The 25,865-nt window shown below is 48.2% G+C and overlaps 4 protein-coding genes across 4 annotated transcripts; 1 reads left to right on the forward strand and 3 right to left on the reverse strand.

The window, feature by feature from the left end:
* On the reverse strand, positions 1–678 carry LOC108802939 (histone H1B-like). The gene has a single exon (XM_018574781.1). It carries the CDS (start codon positions 670–672, stop codon positions 1–3), a length of 672 nt encoding a protein of 223 aa, XP_018430283.1. The 5' UTR covers positions 673–678.
* Positions 679–1,852: 1,174 nt separating this feature from the next.
* LOC108802935 (histone H4-like) lies at positions 1,853–25,111 on the reverse strand. The gene is made up of 5 exons (XM_018574779.1): positions 25,046–25,111; positions 24,502–24,765; positions 13,741–13,746; positions 6,097–6,104; positions 1,853–1,864 (listed from the first exon to the last, which is right to left on the reverse strand). Exons 1-2 carry the CDS (start codon positions 25,109–25,111, stop codon positions 24,505–24,507), a joined length of 327 nt encoding a protein of 108 aa, XP_018430281.1. The 3' UTR covers positions 1,853–1,864; positions 6,097–6,104; positions 13,741–13,746; positions 24,502–24,504.
* LOC108802940 (histone H3) lies at positions 22,212–22,652 on the reverse strand. Its single transcript, XM_018574783.1, has one exon. The coding sequence runs from the start codon at positions 22,629–22,631 to the stop codon at positions 22,221–22,223; it is 411 nt and encodes a 136-aa protein (XP_018430285.1). The 5' UTR covers positions 22,632–22,652; the 3' UTR covers positions 22,212–22,220.
* Positions 25,112–25,175: 64 nt separating the features above from the next.
* On the forward strand, positions 25,176–25,608 carry LOC108802942 (histone H2B). The gene has a single exon (XM_018574785.1). It carries the CDS (start codon positions 25,183–25,185, stop codon positions 25,561–25,563), a length of 381 nt encoding a protein of 126 aa, XP_018430287.1. The 5' UTR covers positions 25,176–25,182; the 3' UTR covers positions 25,564–25,608.
* The last annotated feature ends 257 nt before the right edge of the window (positions 25,609–25,865 follow it).

Here is a 25,865-nt window from a genome sequence, read left to right on the forward strand (position 1 = left end):
TTATCTCTTCTTGGGAGCAGCCCTCTTAGGCTTGGCTGCCTTCTTAGCCGGACTCTTGGCTGTCTTGGGCTTCGGCGCCTTCTTAGCCGGGCTCTTGGCTACTTTTTTGGGCTTGGCTGCAGCTTTGGGCTTCTTGGGGCTCTTTTTGGCAGCAGCTGGTTTCTTGGCGGCCGGCTTCTTGGGGCTCTTGGCTTTGATTGGGGCTTTCTTAGGTGCCGGCTTCTTCTTGGGGGACTTGGCTGTCTTCTTGGCGGCTGCTGGCTTCTTGGGCTTGGCGGCAGCTGCTGGCTTCTTCTTGGCCGCCACAGCCTTGTCTTTGCTCTCCTGCTTCTTGTTGATCTTGAAGGATCCGGAGGCTCCGCTGCCTTTGACTTGCTGTAGGCTCCCCTTAGTGACCAAAGCCTTGAGGGCGATCTTCAGTCGGCTGTTGTTCTTGTCCACATCGTATCCTGCGGCGGCCAGAGACTTCTTGAGGGCGGACAGGGAGACCCCGCTGCGCTCTTTGGAAGCGGCCACGGCTTTTAGGATGAGATCGGCCGCACTGGGACCGGCCGGCTTCCTGCTGACTTTCTTGGCTCCTCCGGCTGCTGCCGCCGCCTTCTTGGTCGGCTTCTTCTTGGCGGCGGGCTCCGCTGGAGGAGAGGCGGCCGGGGCGATCTCAGTCTCTGTCATGATTCTAGAAACACTCGTACAACACGATAAGTATTACTCTCGGCCCACTCTGCCTTTATATAGTTTCGATCTGCACTGCTATTGGTTGGTACGGAGCTCGCAGCTTGTCCTACTATTGGTCCCTTACCAGACACGCCCACTGACTGTCACTCCGCAGTTGGTGCATCTTCTCTCTACTGTTGTGTTTCCCTCATAGAGAGAAAACCGACTTTTATCTGAAATAGAACGATGTCCGATCTTCATCGGGGTCCCGATCTGATCTCTGGACTGTCACTTATCGGGGTGTCACTTACAGCTGTCAGGAGCTGCTGAGGAGGCTGAACACAGAGGCGGCAAAGACAAGCATCCTCCTGAGTGGGGGTCACAATCTTCCTTCTACCTTGTTTTAGAGACGAATAATAAACATGAAATCATCTTGTCACATCTCCCACTAGAATGATCTTCATATGAGATGAGTGAAGAGTGATGATCAGGAAACATTTCCCTATAATACACAACTCTAGCCATCTATAGGTGAGGAGAAGGAGCTTGGAACAAAAACATCAGGCGGTGACATGATGAGAGCCTTGTGTTATGTGATGGGGAGAGATCATTCTAGATACAATGTGTCTACTGAGTATTCAATGTCATGTTTAGTGTCCTATGTATCATTATCTGACCCCCATGTGAAATATATTGTCATTGTAAAATGCTAAATAAGTGTAATGCCATCAGTTTCTATACAGCTATTACAGTATATATTCTGGGATACAATTGTTGCATGTCGGTTTGAGGCATTGTACCAAAGGGGAGATGGTGGAAAACACTGGGATGGGGGTTGATTTGGGTGGAAGGCACTGTGGAAGGGGCGTGAAATGGCTGTCAGATACTTTAACCAGGGTGGTGAAGTGGGTGGGTGGTGTTGTGGTGAGGTGGATGGGGTTGTGGTGGTGAGATTTGGGTGGAGGAATAGAGGACCTGTGAAAGGAGTTAAGTGAGTGGCAGGTTCATTGACCAAGAAGGGTGGAGAAGGTGGCAGGTCAAAGCAGAGATGCTTTGATGAACATGGACACTGTGGGCAAGAGTAGGTGTTGTGGTGGTGGTGAGAAGGGGCTGATTTAAGACAGAGGCTTTGTGGTGGTGGTGGAGGTGAGTTTTGGGGTCAGGTGCTTTGATGGGTCAAGGGTGGGTGGGTGGAGGTGGTTGAGGAATGCTGAGAGTTAGGTGTTAGATAAACTTGTGCAATTCTTATTGTTCCATATGGGAATTCTGACAAATATTCAGACATTTGGATACATCTGAATAAAAAAAAAAAAAAACTAATCCAAGCATATCCAAATGTTTATTTTTTAAAGCGGATGTAACCTGAACTGAAGTAAACTGATCATCAGGTTACATCAGTCCCGGTCAGTCAAAACGGAGAACTGATCTGTCTCAAATTGCGGACCCCAACTGACACTTGGTTAGATTTGTGTATAAATGAATAAGACCATTGCTTCTTTTAACCATTGTATCGTTATCATCATTGGAAGCAGGGAATAGCAAGTTAGCTTATTTCAGGAGTTGCGTCTGTATAAAAGGGCTCCACCTATCAAAGAATGTTGTAATGCTCTCTTCTCCAGCTATGGTGGCCTCCAGTCTCTCCTGCTACATAATTGTTTAACCTTTTTTAACAGAGGGATGTGTTGTATCTGGTTCACTTTTTTGTCAACAGATGGAAGCCATTATGACCTGTGCAAAGGGGGTAAGGCACAGTTAACTTTGACGAAGCATAGGCCACAATAAGTGATGAACAAACTTGCTTGAGATCCCTTTGAGGTTGTATTTGGTGAATCTCATGAGAGGTGAGTCTTGGAAATATTTGTTTTCCTTTTTAAAGTCTAATAGTCAAGGTATTGTCAAAAAAGAACCAGGGGAGGTGGGCATGCTATGTAGCAATTGGGGGGTGATGGGTGATTCAGCTGGGGAATATCCACCCCATTCCCCTCCATTGTATGCAACTGTAACTGTGACATGGGCACAACTCCAGTTTCAATGTTAAAGTTGTGAAATTCAAAATCACTTTCTACAGAGATGACTTTAAGCCCTTGGCTCTCAACTGGTGGGTTGCGACCCTGTGTTCAGTGGGTCGTTGCATGCTTTCCACTTTTCTAGGTGAGAGGCTCCTCTGCCTCTCCATAGCACATCCCAACTATTGAAATCCCAAGTTGACCCGGGTGATAAGGGGGAGGTGTTAGTGGAATCCCAAATTGAACCGAGTGATAGTCTCAAACATTGATAGAACAGAGGCCTGTTCTATGTTAGAATGTGTGACCAGTGACATGGTCACACATTTAAACGTAATCTTGCCCAGTTTTTCTGCGGTGGTTGAAAAATTCATTGAATACATAGCCCTTGGCTCTCAACTGGTGGGTTGCGACCCTGTGTTCAGTGGGTCGTTGCATGCTTTCCACTTTTCTAGGTGAGAGGCTCCTCTGCCTCTCCATAGCACATCCCAACTATTGAAATCCCAAGTTGACCCGGGTGATAAGGGGGAGGTGTTAGTGGAATCCCAAATTGAACCGAGTGATAGTCTCAAACATTGATAGAACAGAGGCCTGTTCTATGTTAGAATGTGTGACCAGTGACATGGTCACACATTTAAACGTAATCTTGCCCAGTTTTTCTGCGGTGGTTGAAAAATTCATTGAATACATAGCCCTTGGCTCTCAACTGGTGGGTTGCGACCCTGTGTTCAGTGGGTCGTTGCATGCTTTCCACTTTTCTAGGTGAGAGGCTCCTCTGCCTCTCCATAGCACATCCCAACTATTGAAATCCCAAGTTGACCCGGGTGATAAGGGGGAGGTGTTAGTGGAATCCCAAATTGAACCGAGTGATAGTCTCAAACATTGATAGAACAGAGGCCTGTTCTATGTTAGAATGTGTGACCAGTGACATGGTCACACATTTAAACGTAATCTTGCCCAGTTTTTCTGCGGTGGTTGAAAAATTCATTGAATACATAGCCCTTGGCTCTCAACTGGTGGGTTGCGACCCTGTGTTCAGTGGGTCGTTGCATGCTTTCCACTTTTCTAGGTGAGAGGCTCCTCTGCCTCTCCATAGCACATCCCAACTATTGAAATCCCAAGTTGACCCGGGTGATAAGGGGGAGGTGTTAGTGGAATCCCAAATTGAACCGAGTGATAGTCTCAAACATTGATAGAACAGAGGCCTGTTCTATGTTAGAATGTGTGACCAGTGACATGGTCACACATTTAAACGTAATCTTGCCCAGTTTTTCTGCGGTGGTTGAAAAATTCATTGAATACATAGCCCTTGGCTCTCAACTGGTGGGTTGCGACCCTGTGTTCAGTGGGTCGTTGCATGCTTTCCACTTTTCTAGGTGAGAGGCTCCTCTGCCTCTCCATAGCACATCCCAACTATTGAAATCCCAAGTTGACCCGGGTGATAAGGGGGAGGTGTTAGTGGAATCCCAAATTGAACCGAGTGATAGTCTCAAACATTGATAGAACAGAGGCCTGTTCTATGTTAGAATGTGTGACCAGTGACATGGTCACACATTTAAACGTAATCTTGCCCAGTTTTTCTGCGGTGGTTGAAAAATTCATTGAATACATAGCCCTTGGCTCTCAACTGGTGGGTTGCGACCCTGTGTTCAGTGGGTCGTTGCATGCTTTCCACTTTTCTAGGTGAGAGGCTCCTCTGCCTCTCCATAGCACATCCCAACTATTGAAATCCCAAGTTGACCCGGGTGATAAGGGGGAGGTGTTAGTGAAATCCCACGTTGACTCGGGTGATAAGGGGAGGGGGGGTGTTTTTGAAATCCCAAGTTGACCCGGGTGATAAGGGGGAGGTGTTAGTGGAATCCCAAATTGAACCGAGTGATAGTCTCAAACATTGATAGAACAGAGGCCTGTTCTATGTTAGAATGTGTGACCAGTGACATGGTCACACATTTAAACGTAATCTTGCCCAGTTTTTCTGCGGTGGTTGAAAAATTCATTGAATACATGATTGAAAAATTAATTTGGGTTCATAAAAAAGTGGAGGGACATTGGCTTTGCTCACTCCACCTATGAACATCCCATTCAAGAATACATGATAGAATGGTTAATTAATAGCATGATTAGAATAATAGATACATGAATAAGGATGGTTGAGAATGGGGGAGCAAATATTGTCTCGACGTTTCGCGCTCAGAGGAACCCTGTGTCGAGCAGTTTGAGGTGGGAGGCATAGAATAATAGGGAAGCCTTGTATGGAGTAAAGAACCTATCCTATCCCCCCAGCCAGCCCCAGACACATCTCACTCATCTGCTGCTGTTCCCTCTCCCCCCAGCTCCAGATCATTGCAGGCTTACCAGTGCAGTGACTTCACTTCACTTCACACTGCCACGAACAGCCATCAGGCTCTGCCACAAGCTACGCGGCCGCCCCTGAGAAAAAAACCCTTCCTGCACGTGGGCAGGAAGGTACCAAAACATCAAATTGGACGGGGGTGTTGGGACGTACCAACTGTTACGTACAACCGCGGCGGACCCTGCAAGGACACCTTGCCGATCCCTGGCGGGGGGGCAAGTGAAAACCTAGGGGGGGCAATTGCCCCCCTTGCCCCCCTGTAGCGACGCCACTGCTGAAAGGTAACATCTATCCGACTTTGTGAGTGCGGTGGAATGTAAGATCACAGTCGGAGAGAAGTGACATTTCAGGACCGATCAGCTGTTCCAGGGCAGATCGGTTCCCTGCACATGCGATTTGCGATGCCGTTCTGCCCTGGAACAGCTGGGAATGCTTTGGAATGCTTCATCTATTGGCGGTCACACATTCCACCGCCGAAAAACTGGGCGGGATTACGTTAAAACGTGTGACCACGTCACTGGTCTTACATTCTAACGTAGTCACAACCTTTGACAGAACACCGTCATTAGGGGGGTATGGCCGGTACCCATGTGAGGGGTCTGGGCAGCCTCTTACATGGGTATCAACTGTACCGGGGTGGCATGGCAGAGGTGACAGGGGAGGGGGTGGAGGAGGCCGGGCCCCAGCAGCAGCAGGTAAGAAGAGTTGGGAGGAGGTACAGGGAAAGGGACCCCAGCGATCAGACCAGCCCACCTGGTACCCTGCAGAGCCCACCATAGAGTCTCAGGTGGGCTATGCAGGATCTATGGTGTGCTCTGCAGGGTCTCAGGTAAGTCCAGCACGCTACTGCAACATTAGAGACCGCTGGGGGGTGCGGGGGCCAGTGTGATCCGCTCCCGTGTCCCCCCTCCCCCCGTCTTGGGAGGGGTGCCCAAGATAAAATCTTTCACCAGGTCCCTTTGGTTATTAGGTCCCCGCCACTCTTTTACTTAACATGCGTAGTTTTGCCACCCCCCGCAGGGATGCGTCCCCCCCTCCTATCCTCTAGTGCTGACTGTAGTAATAGACAGGGAAGCGGGCGGGTACAGATGGCTCTGCCTCTAGTGAGGCACAGTCAGCTGTCAATCAGTTGGCAGGGTGGATCTCGACAGTATTGCAGCTGCAGCGTGGCTCTGCGTTGTCAGCATATAGTGGGCAATAGGTTATTTTTTGTCACAGGAGAACATAGTATATGCGCCCTTCTGATGAAGCCCCGGTGTGGGAGTGGGTGAAACGCGTCATAGGCGTTTAGTAGAGGTTTTTCTATATGGCTGCACTGTTGGAGGCTGCCCGATGATTTGCCTGATATACCCTCATGGGTTACTTCTATTTTACACATTGAATTACTAAGAATATATTGGAGGTCTGTCTATGAAAACAGAGGACAAAGATGCTGCGTTTTCAGTAAAGGCTTATATCTCCTAAAAAAAGCCGAGACAAGGTCATCTCCTGAATCCACCGCAGCCATCATTACAACGCTCGCTATATTTGATGACTACATCTTTTTGGATCCCTGTATTACTGCAGATAAAAAAGAGGATATCGAATCACTCCACAGTGATCTAACCAGAATATTTTTTTCCATCTACATGGCAATTTATGATCTGGATTCTAAATTCCATGGAATCCACATTGGAGTTCAGTTAAGACATTTATTTACAGCTATCAGCTCAAAAGCTGAGATACAACCACATCTCCTGTACTACCTACATTCTGCAAAATAGATCCAGTTGGAGTAGCAGTAACATCATTATTTCTCTTCAAACCGGATCCTAGAACGAGGATAAATCTCATTGTGAGTTAAACATCCATCACTTTATTACACTTTGATGATGACTGTTCGTTTTTTCCTTCTTTTTTTCTCTTCTTTTTCCTCAATATACATTTTTTTGAATACAGAGCTCTGTTTTCGTATATATCCCGACACTTTCTCCAAAGTTAATTCACTGGTTAATACGATTATATCATATTCATTATAGAATTTAGGCTCTTCCAGGGCATGCCCTTACTGTCGGTTTTCTACAGCATTGTTTAGTATTTTTGACAGAATGCAGCCATATATATATGTTGGTCAATGTCTTGTTGTTACCTTTTGATATATATGTTATACATTTTAAAATTTCTATAATAAATATATATTTTTATAAATTATTTTGTGTACACTTTGAAAGAATGGTGGGATCCCCTTTCGGGGAAATCTGTGTTTTTTGAGAACATAGTATATGTCCTTTTGTGACCAAAAAGAGAACTAAGGCCAAAAATGGTCGGGCCATAGTTCTCTTTTAACAAAAGTTTAAACCAGGTGTTAACCAAGCAAAACAACACTCCAGCAAATTCTCTTATAGAAGTCACTTCTTTTTTAATTGCTTTTTTCGAAAAAACATCTATGTTAGTAAATATTTTTCTGGTGTGTATGCACTAAGTCAGCAGTCGCCAACCGGTGGCAGTGGTCCGCGAGAAAATTGTGGCGGTCCCCGTGCCCCTCTGATGCCGCGCAGGCTGGGCCATCATTGAAGTGGCAGGGAGGCTCCGGGGCTGCCTCTCACTGACTCAAGCAGCGGCTGCCACAAGAAATGCGCGGCTCTCAGTACAGTGCGGGCTCTGCAGGAGGCGAGGCATCTCGTCAGTACCCGGACTGAGCAGGCTTCAGGACATAGAAAAATTGGGGATAAGCCAGGTAATAGTGGCTCAGTGTGAGGGAAGGGGAGGCAAGGGGGTGGTTGGGGGCAGTGCTGAAGCTAGGGGGGCATGTGCCCCGGGCGCCGCTGGTAGGGCCAGTGGCAGATTCGATAGGGGGGAACAATTAATATTATTACTGGGCCGGGGCAGGCGGCACCGCTCCCTCCGCCAGCACTGCCACTCCTGCAGGCACACCCGCACCTATGCATGAATGTATGTGCAGGGCACCCTTCAGACATTTCATTCCTGACCCGCTGTACGCAGGGCTTAGTGACCCGCTGGACATGTGCACCGGCAAAAAAAAGTTTTTGTTTCGTCTTATTTTGATTTGGATTTTGCGTTATTTAGGTTTTCGGGATTTGGACGAAATTTGTTAGCGGTAGTCTGTACGAATGTTCATTTCCGTTTCATGTTCGTATCGTTCGTTTCCTGCAGCAAAGTGACATAAATTTTTTTTTCTTTTTTAATTGTCACTTTGCTGCAATGAAAATTTGTCCACAAACTAAAATGCGTACAGACTACCGCTAACGAATTTCGCCCGGAAAACAATTTTTTCCGAAATGAATCGAACATGTCTACTAGACGCAGGGCTTAGGGTTAGTTCACACCATAAGCAGTGCATTCCAGTCCGACTCTGGCTAGAACGCACTGCCCGCATTGCGGCCGGCTCACTTTTTTGCCAGGCTGGAGGGGGCGTGGCGGGCCATTGAAGTGAATGGCACAGTAGCCATGCCCTCCGGCTGCAATGTGAACACCTGCACAGGATTGTAAGGCACATTGTACCTGCAGTGCGTTCGGGTGCGGTGCGATCAAAATAGTGCTTGCAGCATTTTGACCACACCAGACCACAGGCACAATGTACCTTGAGATCCTGTGCGGGCGATCGCATTGCGGCCGGAGGTTGTGGCTACTGTGCCATTCACTTCGATGTGTGTAATCTGACACAGCGCGGCTCCCGATCCGGGTCAGCATTCTATCGCCACGGCAACCCTCCACCAATCACAGCGTGCTGCCGCTACTGCCCGGTCTCCACCCACTCCGCTGGCCTTGTCGTCTGTGAGCGGGAGGGGCAGAGCGTGCGAGAGGGGGGTAATGTATATAGAGAGGGCACCTCTCTATATACATTGCCCCCCCTCTCTATATACATTGCCCCCCTCCCCCTATCTATGTACATTGCCCCCTCTATATATATATTACCCCCCCGTCTCTCAGAGGGGGAGCTAATGTATATAGAGAGGGGGTGGCAATGTATAGAGAGAGGGGGTCAATGTATATAGAGAGAGGGTGGCAATATATATAGAGGGGACAATGTGTATTGATAGAGGGCAATGTGTATAGAGAGGGGGGTAATGTATAAAGAGAGGGGGGGCAATGTATATAGAGAGGGGGACTGTTCTGTGTCCCAGCGGGGAGGAGAGAAAGTGACAGCCGGCCGAGCGCTGCGGGACCGTCCCCCCAGCTTTGAGCCCTCATGTAGCCACAAGGGTGCTAGGTCTCCCCTGCCTATATATACGGCCCCTTCGACCATAATGCCAGTTCAGCAATTTATTCAATGGGATCTGGGCACCTGCCAGATTTAAAGATGGCCACCACTGCTGGTGGCAGCCATCTTTAAATACTTTATCTGAAGTGGAGAAAGGGAGACACCGGAGGTCCGCACGGAGCACACAAGGTGAAGATCTGGAGTGTGTGGGCCCCGGCAACTGGCGCCTAGGCTCCTGTGCCATAGGTTTGCCATAACTGGACTTGGAGATGCAGCTGTGTTAAAGTGGCGTCGCTGTTGCGGCTTTAACCCACCCAGGTCTCCTCCATGTGGGCTGGAAAGGGGACTGGGGGGGGGGGGGGGGGGGGGGGGGGGAGTGTGGTGGCTGATGCCCCCCCTCCCCCCCTGGCTACAGGCCCATGTGGTCAGTCCGCCTCTGGCATATATACATATAAATATCTGGATATAACTGCATACATATTGTACATACATAAATGCTCCCCCAGCAGATTCAGATTATAATGTCATTACTTACCTAACTCTACAATCCCACAGTTATTATTCATGTTGTGACAGCGTTCCACCCAAAACTTCACTTCTTTGCCAGTTCCCATAGTTCTCCTAAGGGTCATGGGAGAACACAAACTAGCAGCATCCCGTGACCCAATGCTCAGTATACCTCGAGCTACAGCTCGCGGCATACTGAGACGCCGCACCCGGGACAGATCCCAGCAACTCTGTCTGGATCCACCCAGCTGCGGAATTGACAGCTGGTTCTGCCTTTCCAGAGGCAGAGCCTGCTGTGCCCGCCCCCTCCCCCGTCCGTTTTGCCAGTCAGCGCTGGAGAAACAGTCCGCCTCTGGCATATATACATATAAATATCTGGATATAACTGCATACATATTGTACATACATAAATGCTCCCCCAGCAGATTCAGATTATAATGTCATTACTTACCTAACTCTACAATCCCACAGTTATTATTCATGTTGTGACAGCGTTCCACCCAAAACTTCACTTCTTTGCCAGTTCCCATAGTTCTCCTAAGGGTCATGGGAGAACACAAACTAGCAGCATCCCGTGACCCAATGCTCAGTATACCTCGAGCTACAGCTCGCGGCATACTGAGACGCCGCACCCGGGACAGATCCCAGCAACTCTGTCTGGATCCACCCAGCTGCGGAATTGACAGCTGGTTCTGCCTTTCCAGAGGCAGAGCCTGCTGTGCCCGCCCCCTCCCCCGTCCGTTTTGCCAGTCAGCGCTGGAGAATCAGGCAGGGGAGGGGGGAATTCCTGCAGGTAGCCGTGAGTGACAGTCACGGCTCTCTGCAGGGATAGATCGAGAAGTGAGCGAACAGTATGTGTTCGCTCACTTCCCGATCTCTCCTAAATTTTTATGCCAAGTCACTCTCCAAAATTCTGGCCAATAGATTGACCGTCTTGCTGGACCAGGCTGGTTTTGTGAAAGGTCGATCAGCTGTGTTAAATGTTCAGAGGAAGACTTCCGGTTCCGGCGCCAGATGAACTAGCGGTGTTCACCGGAGCTCCAACCCCTCCCCATCCTAAGACCGCAAATCTGCCCCGAAGCACCCCGTGAACGGGTCACCTGAGTGCCTCTCAGCTGTCTGGACGACATGGACAGGTTTGTGGCATGTTCACAGCCAGTCCGCCGCTCGCTCTCCTCTCCGTCGGCTCCAGCCGACATGCGGCCTGACATGGCGGCCGTAGTAGATGCTGATAACATAGCCGATGCCACGGAACTGGGTGAGCTGGACACAACGCCTCCCCCGCCCCATATTGATTATCAGCAGCTGGCAGCCATGGTAGCCACACATCTGAGGGCAGAGATGGGGACCATCATAGCTGATTCCCTGAAAATACACATAGGGCCCCTCACAGCGGCCATAGAAGCTCAGACCACCAGGCTGCAGGCCCTAGAAACCCGCATCAGTGATTTAGAAGATCATGCATCTAGATCTGATAGGTCATTAACTGAGGATCAAAAGGCAATTCAATACTTACAGGACAAGGTAGATGACCTTGAAAACAGGTCCCGCAGAAACAATCTCAGAATCATTGGGATCCCAGAATCGATTAAGCCTATAGATCTGCAGCACTTTTGCTCCTCCATTATTCCCCAAGCCATGGACGTCACCTCTCACTGTGCGGTGGAAAGGGCCCACAGAATGGGTCCCCTCAAAGATACTGATAGACCCAGGCCAGTCATTGTCCGATACTTGGTGACTATTCAGACAAACACCGTCTTCTACAAGCCTACAGAATGCAGCACCAGCTGATTGCGGGGGGTCACAAATTACTACTTTTTGCTGACTATTCGGCCGAATTGTCTAAATTACGTCACTCCTTCCATGAGGTATGTCAGTCCCTCGTGTACAGAAGGATCACATTTGTCCTGGCTTATCCAGCTATTCTACGCCTGACAGATCCGGACGGCAACCAAACATGCTTCACGACTGCTCCCAGGCCAAGGCGTACATAGACAGGCACCTGTCTGACTCCCAAGGGCACTCTAACTCCCCTCTTAAGAGTCTGCCACGCAAAAAGAAGGCCTGAACAACCAAGGGGCACATGCTCCTGATGAACCCGCCATGGGCCTGCGACTCAGGCAGTTACCTGGCCGATACAACCCACAATAAGCTACTGCTGTTCTGCAGTTATTTGTGACATCTAAGTCTCACGTTTCTACTGTTTCCTCGGTTTTGTTTTTATTTTTACTCTTCTGCATTGGAATTCTCCCGTAAGTGGCGGGGCGTAGCGACCGGAAGCTACCTGTTCTACTATTTCACTGGCTATCCCAGGGTTGGATCGTATCCCCCTGCCTGATGACCGATTCAAAACACACCGTCATCTGGAAAAAAGGAAGTCACTGAAAGGTATATACATCTACCTTACTTGTTTGTTCTGTTTACTTCATAGACTTTCCGCGCTCCACGTTAGGAGCAGCTGTACATGCATCGCCATATGGATGACTATCTCTCTACATATTATCCTCTCCTCCCTCGGTATCGTGGGATCCGTGAGCCAGGGTCGTGCCCGGAGCACTGGGACACCGGTAACGACTCTTTTTCTTACTTTGCCGTTTTTCTATGATTTCGAAGCCATACAGATCTCTTCAAAGCTATGGGAACCTCCTTGAAAATCGCATCTTGGAACGTCAAAGGGCTCCGGACACCGCAAAAAAGGAGACAAATCTTGCGCCATCTCAAAAAACTGAAAGTGGACGTCGCTCTGCTGCAAGAAACTCACCTCCACCGTGAAGGTATTAGCCTCCTCAAACAGTCTTGGGTGGGAACAGCTATAGGGGCACCATCCAACGGTCGCTCTGCAGGTACGACAATTCTCTTAAGTAAATCCTTGCCCTATTCTTTACTATCTCATCAGCATGATCTGACGGAGGGCAGATGGTCTCATGTTGTTATCCAAGTAGGACTAACTACTTTTGATATCTGGAACATTTACGGTCCTAATGCGGACAATAAGTCCTTTTATGATCGCCTCCTATCTCGCCAATCATCTGCCGCCCCTGATACTTACGTGCTTATGGGGGGTGACTTTAATGCAGTTCCAGTCACCTTAGAAGACCGCTCCTGGACCAAGGGTCGCCCCTCTAAAGTCACCCTCTCACAGGACCGATACCTGTCTGCCATGATCCAAGCCGTAGGCCTTGTGGATACCTGGAGCTTTCTACACCCATTGGATCGGGAATACTCCCACTTTTCCCATGCCCATGACTCTTTCTCTCGCCTGGACTTGATCCTTACCTCTCCCAACCTGATGTCTAAAATTGCCGCTGTGACTGTGGAAGACATGGTTATATCTGATCACGCTCCGGTGACAATTGAACTCCACCACTTGGGCAAGTCCCCCAGGCTGCTGGTGTTGCGCTATCCATTGTACTTGGCCACTGATGACACGTTCCAGGCTCATCTAACATCCTGGTGGAATGAATATGCTACTGACAATGCCATACATAGAGAAGACCCTATCCTTTTTTGGGAGATGGCAAAGGCTGTCCTGAGAGGCAGAATTTTGGCGTATGTCTCCTCCCAAAAGAGATTAACCAGGCAGAGGTATGTGGCGGCATGCACGACGGCTAGGACAGCGTACTTAACGTATAAACAGGACCCATCCCTTCACAACAAATCACTGTGGTCTCAAGCTAAACAATCTTGTGATCACTGGATTGCCCAGTATGATCTACAAATTTGCTCCCACAAAGAAGTGGCATATTTCAAATTTGGCAACAAATCTGGCAAATTATTAGCTAATCTAATCCGGGGACAATTTGTTCCCTCCCACATACTTAAACTCGCTAACGATAGTGGAGAGCTCTCCTCAGACCCTTCTGAGGTTAGTGAAATATTTTGCACTTATTACCAATCCCTGTACGCAGCGAACAATGGAAATGCTGCCGCTGGCTCTGCTTTTTTAGACTCTGTCTTGTTGCCTTCCCTGTCCGCTGCCGATCGGGACCTCTTGAATGCTGAAGTCACCCTCCAGGAGGTACAATCAGCTATTCAACTTTCTCCTGGTTCGAAAGACCCCGGACCAGATGGTCTAACGGCTGAATTATCATGTCTCCCCTACCCTAGTGTCCCTCTTTAACCATATCCTACACCAGAATAGCTATCCACCCACGTTCAGTGCTGCTTACATCCGCTTGCCTAAAAAAGGGAAAGACCCCACTCTCCCTGGGTCCTATCGCCCTATTTCACTACTAAACTTTGATGCCAAGTTGCTCTCTAAAATTATGGCGAACAGACGGCCGTCGTGCTGCCCAAACTTATATGGTCAGACCAGGCGGGTTTTGTAACTGGTAGATCTGCTGTACTGAATGTCAGGAAAATCATTGCTGCCTTAGAGGGAATACGGTTGTCGGGGCCCTCTCCCGTACCAACGGCCCTTTTAGCGTTGGACGTGGAGAAGGCCTTCGATAACGTTAACTGGTCATGGCTTTCTCAAGTGATGCATCGCTTAGGCTTCTCGGGGATATTTCAGTCTTATATTTCCTCAATGTATAGTTCTCCTTCAGCACAAATATACACGCCCTCAGCCCTGTCCTCCCCCTTTTGTTTATTCAAGGGCACCCGTCAAGGTTGTTCTGTCTCCCCTCTCCTATTTAACATTGCGCTAGAACCCCTGTCCCGCTCATTAGCCTCCAATCAAATATTCAGTGGTTACAGAACTGGCCCTTTTGATATAGAAATGGCCCTATTCGCGGACGATATACTACTAGTAATATCCGATCCACGGACAAGCATCCCCAACATTTTTAATCACATCAGCCTTTTTGGCTCCTTTTCTGGCCTTAAAATTAACAATAATAAGAGTGAACTCCTACCGTTAACCCCCGGACAAGACATACGTTGAAACCCTTGCCCGTTCACACCCCTCACTACAGATGCAAAAGCAGTCCATTACCTACCTGGGGATCTCCATTCCCGTTCTGCTAAAGATCTTTATTCCCTCAATTATAAGCCTATCATCGCTAAAATTGTCCAAGAACTACGAGCATGGCGTGACTACCCCGTCTCCCTTCTAGGTAGATGCCATCTCATAAAAATGATAAGCTTCGGAAGATTGCTCTACCCGATACAAATGATACCCCTTCTTTTAAAACACAAAGATATCAAACTCCTCCATAGTGCATTCTCGACCTTTCTCTGGAAAGGGAAGAGGTCGAGAATAGCCTTGAAAAAAACTCCAACAACCGGTAAAGAGCCTAGGCGCCAACCTTCCTAACATTAGGGTCTATAACTTAGCCAGCCTCTTCCGGCATGTGCGAGATTGGATGCATGATACCTCCTTCTTTACAAATACCCCCTAGAGATCCAGCTGATGTCACCGTGGTCACCGCCTGGTGTCTTGAACACCCCACTGAGGCTCCTTCCCACATGTATAAAGGATAACATCCTCCTCAGAGACACTATTTTAGCTTGGAGAGAGGTCAGAAAACTTCTACGTCTCCCCACGGTTCTCTCTCCCGGGATGCCCCTCACCTCCTCCCCGATTGTTGCAGTAGGCAGGGAATCTCATGCCTGTCGATCATGGTCTGCAAAGGGTATATCTACCCTCGGGGACCTGTTTGACCCTGGGGGTCACTTCAAGACCTTCTGTGCCCTTCAACTTCTATACAATCTCCCCACTACTCACGCTTTCCCATATTTACAGCTACGCCACTTTGTCTCCCATCACCTTACTCTGCCGTGGCGTGAAATAATCCATTCACCCATTACACCTATACTATCGTTTCCGCAGACCAAAATGCCATTATCCCATCTTGCCAAATCTATCGCTACTGCTGTACTTGATTTCTCCAACTGTACACCATCCCACATTAAACGTTGGGCTGATTTCCTACATATAACTGTTGAAGAAACGACCACGATAGTGGAACAGGGATGGGGACAAGTTAGGAAAGCTATTATAAATTAATCCTGGCGAGAAATATACTTTAAGATAGTACACAGAGCCTACCATACGTTTAATATACCCCCAAAAAATAATGCCTCTACCACCTGGCTGACGGCTTGCCCGAAATGCGATCACCCCCTGCCTGAGCTGACACACTTGCTCTGGTCATGCCCCCATGTACAGACTGTTTGGTCTGCAGCAGTTTCCTTTATGAATGTACATTCGGGTAAGGCGAGAACGCTATCCCCAGCCTTCTGCTTACTACATTCCCTCCCGTCAGATACCACTGGCAAACCCTCATGTTGGGAGCATCTGTGCCTTCTTACAGCTAAAAAGTCAATCTTGTGCAATTGGATAACATCAGATCCCCCATCCATGGAAAATTTCCACTCCCTGCTATTCCGCCTCATGTTGCTAGACAAATTAGACACTAAGTTTAACCAAATGCGAACCAACAGGTTCTTTGCCACCTGGACATCCTTTGTTGCGGCTGAATTATCCTTAGAGCAGCTACAAGACTTAATGTCCATTTTCCAACTTTCTAAATGGTATCTTGAAGCTAAACTAACAAACACCGCCTGGTGTCTTGAACACCCCACTGAGGCTCCTTCCCACATGTATAAAGGATAACATCCTCCTCAGAGACACTATTTTAGCTTGGAGAGAGGTCAGAAAACTTCTACGTCTCCCCACGGTTCTCTCTCCCGGGATGCCCCTCACCTCCTCCCCGATTGTTGCAGTAGGCAGGGAATCTCATGCCTGTCGATCATGGTCTGCAAAGGGTATATCTACCCTCGGGGACCTGTTTGACCCTGGGGGTCACTTCAAGACCTTCTGTGCCCTTCAACTTCTATACAATCTCCCCACTACTCACGCTTTCCCATATTTACAGCTACGCCACTTTGTCTCCCATCACCTTACTCTGCCGTGGCGTGAAATAATCCATTCACCCATTACACCTATACTATCGTTTCCGCAGACCAAAATGCCATTATCCCATCTTGCCAAATCTATCGCTACTGCTGTACTTGATTTCTCCAACTGTACACCATCCCACATTAAACGTTGGGCTGATTTCCTACATATAACTGTTGAAGAAACGACCACGATAGTGGAACAGGGATGGGGACAAGTTAGGAAAGCTATTATAAATTAATCCTGGCGAGAAATATACTTTAAGATAGTACACAGAGCCTACCATACGTTTAATATACCCCCAAAAAATAATGCCTCTACCACCTGGCTGACGGCTTGCCCGAAATGCGATCACCCCCTGCCTGAGCTGACACACTTGCTCTGGTCATGCCCCCATGTACAGACTGTTTGGTCTGCAGCAGTTTCCTTTATGAATGTACATTCGGGTAAGGCGAGAACGCTATCCCCAGCCTTCTGCTTACTACATTCCCTCCCGTCAGATACCACTGGCAAACCCTCATGTTGGGAGCATCTGTGCCTTCTTACAGCTAAAAAGTCAATCTTGTGCAATTGGATAACATCAGATCCCCCATCCATGGAAAATTTCCACTCCCTGCTATTCCGCCTCATGTTGCTAGACAAATTAGACACTAAGTTTAACCAAATGCGAACCAACAGGTTCTTTGCCACCTGGACATCCTTTGTTGCGGCTGAATTATCCTTAGAGCAGCTACAAGACTTAATGTCCATTTTCCAACTTTCTAAATGGTATCTTGAAGCTAAACTAACAAACTCCCTGGGCCCTTCAGACCCCGTTCACATTGAGCGATTTATTGCGCTCTCCAATGCTTCTCAATGGGGCAAAGGGTCCTGCTGTCGCCGGTCGTGTGTCGCTACAACAGGACCCTTTTTGGAGCGGATTTAGCCGCGATTCAAGCTTGCTCAATGCAAGCATTTGCGCGATATCGCACGACAAATCGCGAAAAATGCAAATCACGCGACAATCGCGCGATTTGAGAACCGCTCAATGTGAACGGGGCCTTAGATGTCCTATAGTTCACGGTTCCTTCTATTTGATCTGATCCGTTCATGCACACAATTCTCCCATTATCTCTCAGTATGTTATGAACATATTGGCCCCAATCTTTTCCACAATTACCTATATTGGGTTGAGGTTGTGTATCACCCAGACTTGGACTCCTCTGGTCCCCTCACTAGAGAAATAATATGGCGATGGCATATATTCACACATTTTCAATATTATGTTGTTATGGTTTATCTTGAATTCCATTTAATGTGCTTTGATCTATAACTGATATAGGTGCAGTCTGTGTACTAGTGCCTGACTCAATTTACCTGCTGCTGATTGCACTTGTTTATGTTGTATTATTCGATACTTAATAAAAATTGACATGCTGAAAATTTTTTTTTTCAGAGGAGGGGTGTGTGGCCAGCGTTTGATGGAGATGGCTGCTTGAAATGGAGCTCTGTGTTCAGGCCGACAACAGATCCAGAAATCTCAGCCTGCGGTACCTCCAAACCAACTTCCTCTATCTCAGAAACTACCAACCTGCCTCTCGACATGTCCCGCAAGAAGAAGGAACGCTCCCGTCCGAGTAAACTCACCTCGTTCTTTGTGGCCTCCAGCTGCACCCGAGGCAAAATGGTGCCGGCTCTTCTTCCCGTTTGCCGTTTACCTCCAACACAGCTGATGGAGAGGAACAGTCCGGATCCCTGACTTCTCCCCTGCAGACACGACCATCGTCCTCTTCACCGGCCTTTCTACCACTTTCTTCTCTTGGTACTGGAAGTCCTGCGAAATCGAGGCCATAGCTTTCGGGCCCTCACCAGCAGGTGTGGTGGTAAGCCCTATTCATAATTCTTTGGATGACACCAGGGAACTGGTGACACTTATCAACACATACCCAACCTCAGACAAGCCATTATCTGATTATTCACTTTAAGTGATGATAAAATCACTGCTCCTTTAAAAACTGTATATTTAAAAGTGTTTTTTTTCATTGATTCCTGTCCCCCAGTTCAGTACTCAAGTCCCCATACACATTTTATGGCCAATACCTTGCACATAAGCCTTCAAAATGGGGTCAATTCATTTTCAAAGTTCTACCCCCATAGACTTGCATTGAGTTTGAGATCAAATTCAACCTTTGGCTATGTTCGAAAGTTCGAATTTGAATCGAGCACGGGAGGGGGTTGTCGGCTCATCACTACTATATTTGCAGCCTCCCAGAAAAGTATATAGTCATCAACATGAGAAACATTGTCAGTTGCATAGTCGCGCCACCATTGTTATAGATGAGCATGGAAGGTGTCTATGAGAGGCCCCAGCAAGCCGCCCTCTAATATTTGAGAACAGAGGGCAGCAGGCAGTGACCAGTCTCAATCAGGCAGCAGCTGCCCTCTATTCAGGCACATTAGAGGGCGACTCGCTGGGGCCTCTCAGGGCACCCTAGTGAGGAGCGAGCAGCCCTCTAATATGCCTGAATAGAGGGCTGCCGCTGCCTGATTGAGACCGATCAATGCCTGAAAAGAAAGCTGAACCCTGGCTAGACTTGTAAGACCCTACTCACTACCCTGAGCCCCTACTGACCGCCCAAAGCACGCACTCACCGCCCGGAGCCCCCACTAACAACCCAAAGCCCGCACTGACCGCCAGGAGCCCGCACTGACCGCCCAAAGCCGGCACCGAGCACCCGGAGCCAACATTGACCGCCCAGAGCCGGCACTGGTCACCTGTAGTCAACATTGACCCCCCAGAGCCTGCACTGACCACCCGGAGACCGCACTGACTGCCCAAAGCCTGCACTGACTGCCCAGACTCAGCATTGACTGTCCACAGCCTGTATTGACCACCCAGATCCCACACTGACCGCCCAAAGCCGGCACTGACCATCCAAAGCCAGCACTGAGCACCTGGTGTCCACATTGAGCGCCCAGAGCCTGCATTGACTGCCCAAAGCATGCACTGACCGCCCAGATGCTACATTGACTGTTCAAAGCCCTCAATGACCTGCCAGATCCGACACTGACAACACAAAGCCCGCACTGACCACCACACTGACCACCCAGAGCCCCCACTGACCACCCAAAGCCCACACTTGCCACCCAAAGCCCACACTTGCCACCCAAAGCCCACACTGGCCACCCAAAGCCCGCACTGACCACCACACTAACTACCCAGAGCACGCCCTGACCCCGCAGTGACCACCAAGAGCCCATACTGACCACCTAAGAGTCCCACTGACCACCATAGAGACACACTGGCCCCCTGAGAGCCCCACTGACCACCAGAGAGCTGCACTGGCCCCCTTAGCACCAAACTGACCGCCACAGAGCTGCACTGGCCCCGCGAGAGCCCCACTGACCGCCAGAGAGCTGCACTGGCCCCCTTAGCGCCCACACTGGCCACCTTTGAACCTGAACTGCCTCTTGAGAGCCTGCACAGCCCTCCTGAGACCCTGGACACATCAGTTACGGTTTAGGGTTGGAGTTAGGGTTAAGGTTAGGGGTTAGGGCTTAGGGATAGAGGATAGGGTTAGGGCTTGGGGTTAGGGTTAGAGGTTTGGGGTTTAGGGATAGGGTTTAGGGTTAGAGGTTGGGGATCAGGGTTGGGGTTAGGGCTTGGGGTTTAGGGTTGGAGTTAGGGTTAATGTTAGGTGTTATAGTTAGGGCTTGGGGTTAGAGGTTAGGGTTAGGATTGGAGTTCGGTTTAAGCTTATGTGTTAGGGCTTGGGGTTAGTGTTAGATGATAGGGTCTGGGCTTGGGGTTAGGGGATATGGTTAGGTTTTAGCGTTAGGGCTAGCAAAGGGTTAGGGGTTAGGGTTGGGGGAAGGGGTTAAGGTTAGAGGGTTAGGATTAGTGAAAGGTTTATGTTTAGGGTTAGAGGATAGGGTTAGGGTTAAGTTGGGGTTACGGGTTAGGGTTTAGAGTTAGAGGATAGGGCTAGGGTTTTTTATGTGTTAGAGGTGGGTTTAGGGTTCAGGTGTAGGGTTAAGAGTTAGGGTTTAGCTTTAGGGCATAGAGCTAGCGAAGGGTTAGGGTTTGGGTTTATAGTTAGAGGGTTAGGATGAGGGTTAGTGAAAAGGTTAGTGAAAGGGTCACGCCCCTTCTTCAGAATGTGTTGAAGGGGGCGTGACCCCGGAAACGCATCAACAACACAACAATTCAGTGGCACACAGACAGATTGCAGTCCTGAAACTGCTGTTTCTCTGAAACCATCTATATACGCTGTTGTTTGACCTTCCATTGTGAGTACCCTTGCACTCTTGTTTATTGTGTCTTTTAATATTAAAAGGATTATCTGCACTAGGTTGGGCGCCCTTCTGTCTCTTTTGTATTCTGCATTGCTGTATAATGCATTACTTTGATTTGTAGTCCTCTTTAGTTGGTGCTATTCTCCATTGCTGTATAATGTATTACTGGGATTTGTAGTCCTCTATAGTTGGTGTTATTCTGCATTGCTAAATAATGTATTGCTGAGACTTGTAGTCTGTCTACAACTCAGGATCACAGCTGCAGCCAGGCCCCGGAACTCCCCCACTGACTCCAAACTGTAGAGAGACTACAAATCACATCCGGACAGAAAGAAGAGGGCCCTGGTGACCATAAACATTTCCATATAAAGGCCCACCTAAATCCTCAACACCAGCCCCATGATGCTCTTAGTCCGGCCCTGAATACAGATAAACAAATGCTTCTTACTGCACAGAGATGGACCTGCAACTACATAATCCTGAGGTGTGACTTCAGCCCTTCTATAGAGGAAACTTCACTGCGTTGTTCTTTTACTTTTCTTCGCCAATTCTACAACCTTTCTGTGTTGATTTTAATATGACTTTATTCCCTTATAATGGCATTGAGCTTTGCATTGTGTTCATGTCATGTTCCATAAAGTTATTCAAATGCCTGAGGATAACAGGCTAAGGAAACATTTAATCACAAGGTCCTTTGGTGGGTCACATGTAATATAATACTCTTGTGTGTTTAAACGTTACATTGTCTTATGTAGTATATACAATGCAAAGACATGAAGCAACTTTATTCCAGGATGAGCTCTATCAGTGGCGGAACTACCGCTGGTGCAGGCGGTGCGGGCGCACCAGGGCCTTGGGCCTGTGGGGGGGCCAGCACAGTCCCAGCGCCGGATCGGTACCCAGCGGCCAGCGGAATCGGAGACTAATGAGTGTACAGGAACAGAACAATTAATCCTAGATTGCATATGTCGGCCCCTAATCTGTCTGCAGTACCAGAGAGCTCACATTCCGGGATAAGCAGACAATGAGGTTAACCCTGTGTGCTCTGTTTCACATTTCTCACATCTTCAATACATTCAGACATAAAAAGAAACCTAGAGAGAATAGGTTCTGCGGATATAGAAGAGTAGCAAAGTCGATTTGTAACAATATTGTATTGTGATAACAGATTGGAAGGTTTTTGTTCCTCCGATAGACGAACAACGTTCCCCACGATGCAAGTTGCTTCGTAGTAACTGTACAATCTTCCGATCACTTTGATTTGACAGAAATTACAATATAGAGAACCGACATGCTGTATATACAGATCTTTGTACGGAGAATGTGGTGGCTCTGAAAAGAGCCTTTGTGTTGCGTAATGGATAATGATAGCGGGGTCTCCTCTTATGCCCTCTCCCCTCGGATCCTGCGGGCCAGCTGGATGTCTTTGGGCATGATGGTGACCCTCTTGGCGTGGATGGCGCAGAGGTTGGTGTCCTCGAAGAGTCCTACGAGATAAGCCTCGCTGGCCTCCTGCAGAGCCATGACAGCCGAGCTCTGGAAGCGCAGGTCGGTCTTGAAGTCCTGGGCGATCTCGCGGACGAGGCGCTGGAAGGGCAGCTTTCGGATGAGCAGCTCGGTGGATTTCTGGTAACGTCGGATCTCTCGGAGGGCCACAGTGCCGGGCCTGTAGCGGTGAGGCTTCTTGACTCCGCCGGTGGCCGGGGCGCTCTTACGGGCAGCTTTGGTGGCCAGCTGCTTGCGGGGAGCTTTCCCGCCGGTGGATTTACGCGCTGTCTGCTTAGTTCTCGCCATATCTTCTCAAAGCTTAGCTGGAACAAGGAATGTAAAGCACTGCCGCGCTGCAGTGCTATATATACACACCCCAGCTCTCTGATTGGACAGTGAACGCCCTCCCCTTTTCATGATAGAATCAGTTAGCATTTTTCAAGATTCCCGCCTACATTTGTCCGTTGAGTAACCCGCCTTTTTGTCCCCTCCACATGAAACAATGCGCGGAGCTTTCCCTAATACATACATGAGAAGATATCAGTACGATTAGTAGATCGGAAGATTAGTTAATCAGTCTTGTAGATTTCAGTTTGCGGTGCATTGTAACATTTCACAAACATCCGGCTAAATTATATACTTCCGACGCGGTTAGGCTTCTAATGCACTCCACACCGGGAGGATTGTTCCCGGATTCTAATGTTTATAACAGTTTCATTACAGCGGTGGCACAAAGTATGGGCAGTTTTCGAAATGTTTTGCAACTTTGCAGGCTTATAGGAAATGTTATTTTGCACCAAATGCAAATATTTATATGTCAATTTAAAGAAAATGTCACGCTGAATGTAATCCTGGAAACAGAATGCAAATATATTCAGTACAACACAAGTTATGATTACTTACGTCTAACAAAGAAACACAAGTGGGATACAGTAAACAAGCGGATGTTAAGTGCAAACAATACTGGCCAATCACAGTCCTTGCTCCGGAGACCAATCAAATGGCAGAACTCAGAAGCTGAGGAAAGTCAGTGTTGCGGTGTGTTCTGGTATTTGGAGTGATGAAAGTCAGATTTCCTCATCTGGTAGAGATGACTGAAAGTAGGAGAGACGTAGAGTAGGCGAAGAGCTATATCCTGATTGCATAGATGCAAATATACAGCAACCAACAAGCGTCATGATTTGGGCATGAATGGCAGCAAACGGTGTTGGCCGCCTTCATGTAATGGACGCCCGAAAATACATGAACTCCATCCTGGAACCAAAACCTTCCACCAGGGATCTCTTTCCCAGCAATGCACCGTTTCTAGTTCCGAAGGATTTAGCAAACATGCAATCAGCACCGTTCACACCAAAGTCCATCCCATTGCTGACCTGCCCAGGAAGCAGCCCGGACCTGAGCCCGATGGAGAATGTGTGGCACCGTTTGGAAAGCCTTGAGACTAGAATTGCTTCCTATGCAGTATATTCACCATGATAGCACTATGCCCTGCATTACCTTTTTGTTCTGCATTTTATTTTTAAACCAGCATTAAATGTTTATTACATTGACATATAAACATTTGCATTTGGTGCAAAATAACATTTCCAATCAGCCTGCAAAGTTACAAAACATTAAAATGTCAAAGTGTCCACAATGTTCCCACCACTGTTATTGTCATACCAGTCTAGAGCCTATAGGATTGTTATCCATATGGGAACGAAAACCAAGCTATCGGCATCTTTTGAAATAATTTTGGTTTCTAATGAGACCTGTGATTACGATTTTGATATTCTGAATCATGTGATATGGAGATCTAATCCCAGATAACACACCGGCAGCATTATACAAATGTTTACTCTGCACACTCCACAGGCCTGACTATGCGCCGCTCCGGCAGTTTGTATTGTAAAGTGCTATTCTCCACCTGCAGATTATAATTATTAGGTGATTTAGCTGCTCCAATTTACAGGTAAACAAAAGCCATCAGAAAATATTACACAACCTAAATATTTATCATTTCTTGAAGAGATTACACTTTATTTTTTTACACCTGTTTGTTGGAGTGATTACTAATGAAAACTAAACTTTGATCATAAAATCATGATTGTTAGTAACCAGGTTATAGCACTTTCTATGAGAAGGTGGGTGGCCCTTAAAAGGGCCTTTGGGTATATGAAACGGGCTGATGAGTTACAGCTTAACCTCCGAATCCGTAGAGAGTGCGTCCCTGGCGTTTGAGAGCATAGACGACATCCATGGCGGTGACGGTCTTCCTCTTGGCGTGCTCGGTGTAGGTGACGGCATCGCGGATGACATTCTCCAGGAAAACCTTCAGCACTCCGCGGGTCTCCTCATAGATGAGTCCGGAGATACGCTTGACACCCCCTCTGCGGGCCAAGCGTCGGATGGCGGGTTTGGTGATGCCCTGGATGTTGTCCCGGAGCACCAATTTCCCTTCCTGAGCAGACGGTGAACACGTCCGACTGGGAACTGCAGACCAGCCCGGGATGATCGGGTCTTGGCCTTAGCACGAGTCTTGCCTCCCTGTTTACCACGTCCAGACATGTTTCAGTTACAAAATGTTACCTCCAAAAGAGTTAGACCTTTGGCCGCGCTCTGTTCTATTTATACCATGTAGAATGTGACGTCTAGCTATGTGATTGGTAAATCTGTAAGCCAGCCAATAGCGTTCATGTTCGTCGCTAATCCAATCAGTCAACCGTGCATGAAAACATTACCTCATTCTCATCATATGACTTAATCCTCCAATAGAAAAGCGAGGAGGGTTCTGGTCTCATTTGCATAGCCCGGCTATATAAGTTGCACATGAGTGCTGCTCGTGCACACATTCGCTACAGAATTAGAAACTGTTATTATGCCTGAACCAGCCAAGTCTGCCCCGGCGGCCAAGAAGGGCTCCAAGAAAGCCGTAGCCAAGACTCAGAAGAAGGACGGCAAGAAGCGGAGGAAGACCAGGAAGGAGAGTTATGCCATCTACGTGTACAAGGTGCTCAAGCAGGTCCACCCCGACACCGGCATCTCCTCCAAGGCCATGGGCATCATGAACTCCTTCGTCAATGACATCTTCGAGCGCATCGCCAACGAGGCTTCCCGCCTGGCTCATTACAACAAGCGCTCCACCATCACCTCCCGGGAGATCCAGACCGCCATCCGACTCCTCCTGCCCGGAGAGCTGGCCAAGCACGCCGTCTCGGAGGGCACCAAGGCCGTCACCAAGTACACCAGCGCCAAGTAAACATCAACATGGCACTACCCAAAACAAGACCCAAAGGTTCTTCTAAGAGCCACCCAACACTTCACCAACTGAGCTGTGATATGATTTGTACCCCCCCCCCAAGAGTTCGAACATGTTGATCAGAAATAAAGGTTTCATTTTGAAGGAACTTGTAGTCTTTAATACGTTCCAGGTAGACCTAACGAACCCTTGTATACACACACCCCATACAATAGCGGCTGAAGCGTCAGGTTTCCCGCTTGTTTATTAGTTTCCGTATTTTCTCAGCTCTTACTGAATTAGGTCCACTTTAACCCATTCTA

The sequence above is a fragment of the Nanorana parkeri genome, unplaced genomic scaffold, assembly GCF_000935625.1.
Source record: "Nanorana parkeri isolate BGI_ZX_2015 unplaced genomic scaffold, ASM93562v1 scaffold3227, whole genome shotgun sequence".
NCBI classification, from domain to species: domain Eukaryota; kingdom Metazoa; phylum Chordata; class Amphibia; order Anura; family Dicroglossidae; genus Nanorana; species Nanorana parkeri.

Coding starts and splice junctions, on each gene's coding strand:
- LOC108802939 (XM_018574781.1), bottom strand. CDS start 672: ATGACAGAGACTGAGATCGCCCCGGCCGCCTCTCCTCCAGCGGAGCCC.
- LOC108802940 (XM_018574783.1), bottom strand. CDS start 22,631: ATGGCGAGAACTAAGCAGACAGCGCGTAAATCCACCGGCGGGAAAGCT.
- LOC108802935 (XM_018574779.1), bottom strand. CDS start 25,111: ATGCAAATGAGACCAGAACCCTCCTCGCTTTTCTATTGGAGGATTAAG. Junction 24,766..25,045: donor AGTCATATGATGAGAATGAG/GTAATGTTTTCA, acceptor CCGTCTGCTCAG/GAAGGGAAATTGGTGCTCCG.
- LOC108802942 (XM_018574785.1), top strand. CDS start 25,183: ATGCCTGAACCAGCCAAGTCTGCCCCGGCGGCCAAGAAGGGCTCCAAG.